The sequence below is a fragment of the Ictalurus punctatus genome, chromosome 8 (assembly GCF_001660625.3).
Source record: "Ictalurus punctatus breed USDA103 chromosome 8, Coco_2.0, whole genome shotgun sequence".
In the NCBI taxonomy this organism is placed as follows: domain Eukaryota; kingdom Metazoa; phylum Chordata; class Actinopteri; order Siluriformes; family Ictaluridae; genus Ictalurus; species Ictalurus punctatus.
The window spans coordinates 27,094,989-27,105,883 of NC_030423.2; the positions used below are offsets into that span (position 1 = coordinate 27,094,989).

General features: G+C 35.0%; 1 protein-coding gene and 1 non-coding gene across 2 annotated transcripts; one reads left to right on the plus strand and one right to left on the minus strand.

Moving 5' to 3' along the window:
• Positions 1-1,987: 1,987 nt before the first annotated feature.
• Positions 1,988-2,059, minus strand: trnah-gug (transfer RNA histidin (anticodon GUG)). Its single transcript has one exon. It is a non-coding gene; the product is annotated as a tRNA-His (tRNA).
• Positions 2,060-4,977: 2,918 nt separating this feature from the next.
• On the plus strand, positions 4,978-6,556 carry LOC108268779 (uncharacterized). The gene is made up of 6 exons (XM_053682339.1): positions 4,978-5,020; positions 5,211-5,591; positions 5,769-5,885; positions 6,027-6,107; positions 6,218-6,255; positions 6,400-6,556. Exons 1-6 carry the CDS (start codon positions 4,978-4,980, stop codon positions 6,526-6,528), a joined length of 789 nt encoding a protein of 262 aa, XP_053538314.1. The 3' UTR covers positions 6,529-6,556.
• Positions 6,557-10,895: the final 4,339 nt, after the last annotated feature.

The following is a 10,895-nucleotide window of genomic DNA, read 5'->3' on the forward strand; positions in this document are numbered from 1 at the left end:
ATCCAGCTGATGGATCTGTAATTGGGATCAGCTTGTGACAAACATATATTTTTTGCATGAATTATCTCATTTTTGCTTTGAACTTGTTTTGAACTTATTCTTGTTGTTCCACCGTGCACCTGACAGCATGATAAGGATGGTGAGTACTTCAAGGCCTTCATATCACATGGCTACTTGTTTCAATAACATCTTCCTAAGTGAACCCAAACAAATAGTCCTAAAATACAGATACCAAGAGTACTGGTTGGAACTAATTTTGTTCTTCATCATCCTGGTTATCCTCTTGCTCACATGTAATGGACAGGTGATGATTTTATGAATATTTATAATGGTGTTATAGGTTGTACCAATAATTTAATGAGGAATAATACATGTTAAGGTAGCTTAACCAATTATTTTGTCCTGTCTAGTTGCTGCGAGCTTTTCTTCTGTCTTGAAATAAACTCTGACTTGTGGTTAGATTTAAATGGTATAAATACTAAGACAATAAGAATGAACATTCGTTTTACACGATACATTTATCCTATTTAAGACATTGTAGAATAAATATGAAATGTTTCTGGGACTCTAGTTTATGAAAATCCCAAATTAGTGACTTTGTTTCTGCAGCAAATTCTGATGTAATTTCCAAAAATATGTTTTAATCCTATATGTACATATCTGTAACTGTACATATAGTGTATATTGCAATCAATATAATATACTTGTGTGAATGGCTTAAAATTTATATGGCTTATATGAAGAAAAGTTGCATGTAACCCATATGATATAGTTGGCTGAAATGGACTAATTTTTTTTTTTTTCAGGAAATCTAAACAAAAAACAAACAAAAAATCCTCTTTCGAGTAAAAAGTAAAAGAAAAGTTTTTAAATGGAACTTATTAGGTCAAAAAGGGTGTCCCTGCTGAAAAACAAACAAACAATAGAAAACTCTCATAGAATTTGTAATGGTAGTAATGGTACTAATGAGAATTGTATTGGTTTTTAATGGAAACTGTAATGGTCCCTGTGGGTCTTTTCTGGTAATTTGTTCCTGTCTATTGGTAGAATGTTATGTCTAGTGGATACCATTAAGGACCAATAATGGTAATGGTAACGGTTTTAATGGTTAGCTGATGGTTTGTAATGGTATTTATAGTGGAAACCATTAGAATGTGTGATAGGTTTCTATTTTTCAGCAGAGTGTGTCTTAGTGGATCGGAGACCTCCTGGGGAAAACTAAAGTTGCTGCCGGAAGTGGTATTAGTGAGACCAGCAGGGGGCGCTCACCCTGTGGTCTGTGTGGTCTAATGCCCCAGTATAGTGACGGGGACACTATACTATAAAAACAGCACCGTCTTTCGGATGAGACGGTAAACCGAGGTAGCGACTCTAAAACCCCAGGACACTTATCATAAAGCCTAGGGGTATAGCCCACCGCGGTGTCCTGGCGAAATTCACCCATTGGCCCTTCTCTATCATGGCCCCCTGATAATCCCCATCTCTGAAATTGCTACATCAATCTTTCCTCTCCACTAATAGCTGGTGTGTGGTGGGTGTTCTGGCACAATATGGCTGCCGTCGCATCATACAGGTGGATGCTACACACTAGTGGTGGTGGTTGAGGAGATTCCCCCCCTACCCCTACTATGTAAAGAGCTCTGAGTGTCTAGAAAAGCACTATATATATCTAAGGAATAAATTAATTACCAGATAATGAAATAATTAGGAAATAATCATTGCAGTGCAATGCCCACTGAAAACTAACCCCCTGAGCAAAACAAGAACTGTACAAGATCACACTGAGAAGTTCAAATGAGTGAAATCAGCAGTCTCTCTCTTTATATATATCGTGTACAGCAGGTTAGAGACATTAAATGCAGCACTGCATGAAATTACCTGGTGTATTTTATTGGTATCATGTGAATGTGCTCTCTGGAGGCTGTTGGATTAGAGGTGTAGGTGTTTAGGGCAGAATTTTTTGACCTCGGATCTGATTAAAAACTCCTGCCGTGACCCGGATTCGAACCGGGGTTGCTGCGGCCACAACGCAGAGTACTGACCACTATACGATCACGGCTCTCTACCGCGGAGCTGCGGGTGTGTGCTGGGATTCGTGCATGTTTGTGGTGAGAGTGTGTGAGACACAATTACTACACCGTTTACCTGTTTTCAGCGGGTTTAATAATCAACTCATCACTCTTCACAACAGGCAGCTGCCTGGGCGAGGTTGCCAGATTGTGCTATTATAAGGCCGTTGTAGTATTTTTTTTTTTTAAAAACCCGTCTTCGCGTAATTTCTCTCAGTTTGCAGTTGAAATTGACTGAGAAATTTATATTTGCATGTTTTTCAAGTAAATCTTTAGTGGTTGTTATTATCATGACGTGTAATAGTACAGAATTGTGCATTATATTTTGTAAATAAATTGAGAGAAAAGCCGTTACCTAGCCTATATTCTAATATATGCTAGCTATTTAGAAGCGCCCCTCTCTCTCTCTCTTACACACACACACACACACACACACACACACACACACATTTACTGATTTTGTAGTCACAAATAATCATTCGAACACTTTCTTGAGAAAATAAGGGAATTAGTTGAGAAGTTTTTAAATATGCTTTTTAAACGGCACGATTTGTGGTAACAGGACTGAGAAAAATGCAACCATTTTCCGCTTAGAATCCTGGTAAAAAATAAAAATAAAGTTACCTGAGACTGACCAATACACATTTTGAATAGTTAAATATGTGTGTTATTAGATTCATTGGAAGATTTACAACAAGCAAATGATACCCATTCCGTGGAATGACCCATGTAGGCCTACTTTCTTCTACTGTAAAGTTTTTGTAAACTATGTGTTTAAAATGGAGCAGCAGGAAGTATTTAAGATGGCGGACTAGAGTAGGTATTCAAAATGGCGGAATTTTCCTCCTTCTTTCTGTCAGGAGTCCTCAACTGGCTAAATGTTTAAAAGGGTAACATAAATAAATGATATAGTGATTAATAGTAGTGATATTTCTATATGTGGAATAAGAATTGATTATATATATATATATATATATATATATATATATATATATATATATATATATATATATATATTTCATAAGGAATTATAACACTTTTAATGTGAACACTTTATTGGTATGTATGTATGTAATGTAATTTAAAATGTATATGTAAGAATTTATAGGCATGTAAAATAAATGTGTTTTGACACGAGGCATTTTCTGTAATCAGTCTGCAGTTGTACTTCGCTAAGAGAGGTGTTTTTTGGTGAAGCCGCTGACTCCATCCTTTCTGCTTTGCTCTTTACTCAAACAATTCAAAACAAATAAACATACAGTCAAAGGTTGATTTCCCGTGTCCAGAACTTTTATTCACACAACACAATGCAGAGGTAGAAGCTAGCCGGCCCTGACACCGCCAACATTGACTGCAGAGACAAAGTACTTGTGAATAGTGCTGAGCAACAAGTGAATAGCTTCCCGCTCACAAATTTAATTGGATTGTAGTAAAAACTAATTTGTTTGCTTTAGATTACTGCTAATACTGACCTATTTCTTAATGACTATGTGGTATATTGATTAAATATAGGAGGGGGATAGAGATATTTAACATTTGTGCACTTAAAGTTAGCTCTCTTTGTTGTTATTGGCTCTTAAAAAGTGTGCCTTTTTAATGCATTTTATTTTATGGCTCATAGTCCTGCTAAGGAACGGCACCCTCAGTGGCAAATGTCTCCCTGACTTGAACTGCTTCCCGAGCCGCATTGTTGCAGGGCATATGTTTCCTCTTCCTCAAACTGACCAACTCTTGATAGGATCCCTTGTAGTTCTCCACAGGAGGCTATGAAGAACACATGTATGGATTGTATCGATGACATCTGTACTGTACATACACCACTGTGCAGCGAGAATGCCAAATATGTTCTCCACAACCAGTGAAAAGCTGATAGCTGTATATTCTCCCCCTTTGAGAGGCTGAATCCAGGGAAAGGTCTCAAAAGATGGCTGTGTTTCTACATCCTCTGGACCTGGAACAGTATTTCAAAATGCCTGCTTCCACAGAGGGCATACTTTGTATTTAGTACACTACTTGGTATGTGGTTTGGGACACAGCCTTAAGACTACATGCCTCTATTTTAGCTCCTGGTCAGGATTTTGTCGCTGTCTGTGGTGTTGAAACTCGATCTTATCACATAAAAATACACTAAAATATAGAAGTGAAATTTTAAGCCTGTAATAAAAGTAACATTTTACTTGTTTATGTTCATCTCATACATGCCAAGTAACTGAAACTAAACATCGTACAATATGAATATATTACCAAAGTGATGGAGAGTAACTGCGGAACTCTGTGTGTAATAGAAGCCGAGTCTTAATTCAAATATAAAACTGAACAGTTTAGAGTTCAGGGTCTCGTTTAAGGCTCTACCAGGAGCAGTTCTGGGATTTAAACTCACATGTGCTGTAACTCAGTGTCACTGTAACTGCTGAGGTTTCATTTATTATAGGGAACATCTCAAATGAATCATGAGTTAAATATACCATTATATACCACTATATATCTCCCACAAGGTGGCAGTAAATTCTCAATTGAAGAAATTTTCCTGTATTTATGGTAATTTATGTACTTAAATTTACTGACATACACTGTAACAATGAGACATTAGTGTGGGCACACGTGAGTGTAAAAGTAAACCACATTTTCCATTCTGTCTTAACATCTTTGTCATGATGTCATGAGGTCATGATGGGCAACACCAAAACACTAATATGGAAAAATGTGGTGTAGATGTAAGGAGATCAGAATACCATGTGCTTCCTTATAAATCGTAAAAAAAATTTTTTATTTTTTTTTTTTACAGCCAATCACGTCATATTCTGGGGCGTGGTCAGTACAGACCGCCTATAGTATAAATATACATTCAAACCATGCTTCAAGCACATTCATATTCGGTTGTTAAATAAGATACAAACACTTGAAAAAGATGACTGCTTTCTGGATATTAATTTTGATCTTCAGCACCATGTGTAAGTAATATGAGCAAATTATTCCCATTTTAATGTATTTTGAAAAAAAATTATAATCTATGGAGCCTATTACTTTTTGTATATAGAAGGAACTCCAGTATTATTCCTTTAAGGTGATCATTAATAACTCCTTATGTGTAATAATATCTGAAATACATTATTTACTTAATTAATGCATTTACTTTTCTAGATACAGTCAAAACTGGTAGACACTGGGTTACTGCACAATCCCTCACAGAGTCACCAGTTTATCAGCCTGATAAAGAGCTCAGTGTGAATATCGGAGACTCGGCTACTCTACGGTGTTGTATTTCTGAAAATGAAGTCGGGATGATGGCCTGGTTTAAGCAACCAAACAGAAAAAAACCTCAGAGTATAGTCCAGTTATATAAAAGTAGTGGAGAAACATTTTACAATGAATCCCAAAAGTCTCATTTCCAAATAGAAAGATCTTCAAACTGCTTCAATTTGATCATTTTAAACATCATTCAGTCTGATGAAGCCATGTACTACTGTGCACGGATAAGACCCAACGCTGTGTTTGGAGATGGGACTTATTTAAAAATTAAAGGTAGGATTTCCACTAAAATTGATTAAGCTACAAGTTTAATGTAGTGATATTTTCCATATTACCATTAACATGTTCAACCTGGAAGACAAATAATGATGAAGTAGTGAAATACTAACTGTGTTTTCTTCAACAACACTGAGTTACAGACTTTTAGTGAATTATGATAAATGTTTATAGGTGATCATGTTACTATTGCATCAGAAACATCTAAACCAGCTCTGTGTGATAATTCAGTGGTGTGTGAACCAACACTGCATGGAAACAGCACTAACATGAACACACATGAGAAAACAGGTGATATGTCTCATAATTCAGTGTTAATGAATTATTCTTAATTCGTACAGCATCATTTGCCCAGAAAATGATTTGTACTTACATGAATGTAATGTAGTGAAATAACAGAACCAGAAATGATCAGATCTCTACATTCGACAGTAATCGGTTTGGGAACGGCTTTGGGTTTGTGCGCACTTCTGATTTTCTGCCTCATTTATATCATACTGAGGAGAAGAAAATGTGAAATCTCTAGAAGTAAGTGCTTTTCTCATCACAAAAATTTCAAGTTTATAAATACAGTTAACTTTAGTGCTACTAAAAGTACTAATAAGTTCTTTCTGTATTAATAGTTAATGCTTCTATAGAAAATTCTCCAGGAATGAGGCAGGTACGTGAAGATAATAGTTTTTTTTTATGTAGATAGTCTAAAGACTTATTATTAATTTACTTACATGTGAACTTTAAATGTTGCTTCATTATTATTATTATTATTATTATTATTATTATTATTATTATTATTATTATTATACAGGAATCTGAAGCTGACCCGCTGCATTATGCAGCTTTACAGTTCTCTAAGAGGAAATCCAAAGCTGAAAAAAGGAAAACTGGCTCATCAGACGAGTGCGTGTACTCCGATGTAAAGAAAGCTTTTAGATAATATAAATGGCTCTTAACACACGGTACTATTACACAGTGAAAATGTTTTAGCAAGTGAAAATATCTTGACTATAGTGAAATGTTAATGAAATATTTATCATTATGAGATACAATGATGATTATTAAAACAACGTTTCTTCTACATTAATTTCAAGCTTGAAATTGTCTTATCCGATTGACAGGTAATTTATTTCTAGAAATAAAATTATATACCGGGAGAACAAAACAGAGTAATCTAGAAATAATCTTATGTTTGATAATGATAATGTCATAATAAAAATTATGTAACAATTAAAAATATATATATATTGCTTTTTTTTTTTTTTTTTTTTTTTTTGCAGTGTAGCTGAACTTCCATGTCATACGTTTTATTCATGTACATGTTTAAAGTTTTTTCCCCACCATTATTTCTGTCCTGTTATTCAATTTCACAAACATTTTTTCCCTGTTGTATGATTTTAGTGTTTCACTTTGTACAGATTTTGTGGCCTCATTTCTGTGACTGATGAAATGACGCAATAAACATAAAGAGAAATTTCATTAAAAAATGTAAGACAAACGGGATCTTTAACATTATTCTGAAAATTTCTCAGTTCAAAAAATAATAATGATCCATTACTCGTGTATGTTCAAAAAGGTTGTTTTTAAATCTAAGTCAAGGAATGTGACGTCCACTTTAACTGGGGACGGGGCTTGTTTCATAAACTAGTGGAAGGACACCGAAAATCATGCCGCCTTATAAATGGGTTATTTCTGAGGCTCGGATAGTGGTGAGATTTACCTATATAAGTGAGAAACCAGTGAAAGCAGTGAGGTATTAAGATTATTAAATCAGCAGTAAAAATACATAATGGGCAACTGAGGTATACATGACGTACTGTATAAAACTGTCTTCCAATTTCATTTAAGGATGTTTTGTAGTTTTTCTGTCTTTTATAGTTTTTCTAGGTTTACTTTGTTTTCCTGAAGGTGGTGTCAAGAACCCGGAAGTAATACTCTTTGGCACTGAGTGTCGAGTAAAACTTCTTCAAACATATTTTACATTAACCAAAGTGAAGCATCAATCAACAATGTTGATTCTTTCTAGAAATGGAACCATAATAATTTACAGTGCTTTGAAAAAGGATTTCTTCTGTTTTTGTGTATATCTTTTAGATCTTCAAACAGAATACAACTTAAAATAAAGGCAACCTGAGTAAACACACAATACAGTTTTTATTCACCAATCACTAATGTGAAAAACTAATTGCCCCTTTAAACTTAAAATCTGGTTGTGCCATCTTTAGCAGGAATAACTGCAACCACACACTTCTGATAACTGGAGATCAGTCTTTCACTTACTTCTCGGACTAGGATTTACTCCTACGTTTTGGATCATTGTCTTGCTGCATAATCCAGTCGGGCTTGAATTTTAGTTTATGGACTGAAGACCGGACATGCTCCTTTAGGATTTTCTGGCAGCGAGCTGAATTCATGTTTCCCTCAATTATTGCAAGTTGCCCAGGCCCTGAAGCAGCAAAGCATCCCCACATCATCACACTTCCTCCACCATGCTTGACCGTAGGTATGATGTTCTTTTTGTGGAATTCTGTATCTGGTTTATGCCAGATGTAACGGGGCTTCTGTCTTCCAAATAGTTCCACTTTCAACTCATCAATCCACAGAACATTCTCCCAAAATGTTTGAGGATCATCAAGGTGTGCTTTGGCAAAATTCAGACGAGCTTTAATGTTCTGGGTTAGCAGTGGTTTTTACCTCGCCACTCTTCCATGGATGCCATTTTTCCCAGTGACTTGAACAGTGACCTTTATTGATACAATAAATATTAGTGGGATGCAGTGGTGGCTTAGCAGTTAAGGTTCTGAGTTACTGATCGGAAGGTCGGGGTCAAGCCCCAGCACTGCCAAGCTACCACTGCTGGGCCCTTGAGCAAGGCCCTTAACCCTCTCTGCTCCAGGGGTGCCATATCATGGCTGACCCTGTGCTCTGACCCCAACTTCCTAATACCCCTAACATGCTGGAGTATGCAAAGAAAAGAATATACCATGCTGTAATGTATATGTGACTAATAAAGACTCAATATCATTATCATTATAAACAACATTATCATTTAAAAACTGTATTGTGTGTTTACTCAGGTTGCCTTTGTGTAGTGTATTTAAACTTTGTCATTCTACATCCCTGTGCAGATCATTGCCTTTGCTTTGTCCTGTGTGAATTGTGCTATAACCCAATTCTGTTCCTTTGGATTTGGTTGTTTCATTTGTATATATCTAGATCTTGTAAATAACACACACCAATAACCAAATCGGAATCAAATAATTGCATCAAATAATGCAATGGAAGTAGGAAGTCAGAGCCATTTATATTTAATCTGCTTTTTCATTGTTTTAGGTTAGCTACAGAGTGAGAGAAGTTTTTTTGTTTCTTTTTTTTTGGTTTGGTTCTTTAGTTCACTTTGTGTACAAATAATTTTGTTGATTATTTTGGCCTGGTTGGATTCTGAAGCTTAAACCACTTCATCAAAAGAAAAATAATAAAAATACAAAGCAAACACAACCCTGGTCTCACCACCCCTTTATTCCTTTGTATTTTGCGTCCCGACCTAGACCAGCTCGTAACAATGCTGTATAGTTCATTTCAGCATTGAAACAGGTATATATTACACCATATATGTATCTTATACAGCTGCTATAAATAATAAATCACTATCCCAGACCTGTTCCCATAACATCAACTTTTATTGTTTTTAAAGGCGTTCATGTCTGTTTTTGGGGATAAGCTCCATTTAGCGCTGCTGTATTTTCAACACTGCTGTCAGTTTCTTCAATAATAAAAGTCCAGTGCCAAAATTCAAATGCATTACTCTGGCCCCAAAAAAGTAAACCACATTTTCTATCCTGTCATAACATCTTTATCATGATATCGCTGTGCAACACCAAAACTCAAATATGGAAATATGTGCTTGCTTATCATAACTTTTTTATTATTATTTTTTACAACCAATCACGTCATATTCTGGGGCGTGGTCAGTACAGACCGCCTATAGTATAAGGAGAACTTCAAACCATGCTTCATGTGCATTCATATTCTGTTGATAAATGAGATACAAACACTGTAGAATTTCTGAATTAATTAAAAATGACTGGTTTCTGGATCTTAATTTTGATTTTCAGCAGCATGCGTAAGTAATATGAAGAATTACAATATTCAAATCTTGTTTGATATATATATATATATATATATATATATATATATATATATATATATATATATATATATATATATATATATATATATATATATAACTATGCAGCCTAATACTCTATTTATGTAGAATGAGCTCCAATATTATTCCTTTAAAGTGATTTAAAAAACAAAAACTCATTTTGCATAATAATATCTGAATGACATTCTTTACCTAATTAATGTACTTGTTTTTTCTAGATACAGTCCAACCTGGTAGACGCTCGGTTACTGCACAATCCCCCACAGAGTCACCAGTTTATCAGCCTGATAAAGAGCTCAATGTGAATATCGGAGACTCGGCTACTCTACGGTGTTGTATTTTAGAAAAGAACTTTGGTGTAATTGCTTGGTTTAAGCAAACAAAAAGAACAAAACCTCAGACTATAGTCAGTTTTTTTAAGACTGCTGGAGAAACATTTTTCAATGGATTCCAAAAGTCTCATTTCCAAATAGAAAGATCTTCAAACTGCTTCAATATGATCATTTTAAACACCACTCAGTCTGACGAAGCCATGTACTACTGTGCACTCACATACCCAAACCTTGTGTTTGGAGATGGAACTTATTTAAAAATTAAAGGTAGGATTTCCACTAAAATTGATTAAGCTCCTGGTTTAATGTAGTGATTTTTTTTTCCTTATTACCATTAACATGTTCAACCTGGAAGACAAATAATAATGAAGTAGTGAAATGGTAACTGTGTTTTCTTCAACAACAATGAGTTACAGAGTTTTAGTGAATTATGATAAATGTTTATAGGTGATCATGTTACTATTGCATCAGAAACATCTAAACCAGCTCTGTGTGATAATTCAGTGGTGTTTGAACCAACACTGCATGGAAACAGCACTAACATGAACACACACGAGAAAACAGGTAAGTCTTTTTTGTAATCATTTAATTCATTCATCATTAATTCATCATTTTTAATTTGCCTGGAAAATGATCTGCTCTAATCCATCTTTTAATGTGTTCATTATAACCGAGTACATGAAATAAAATGACAGTTTCAGAAATGTTATTTATATTTATCTATATATCTGACAGCGCTCGGTTTGGGAACGGCTTTGGGTCTGTGCACACTTCTGATTTTCTGTCTCATTTATTTCACACTGAGGA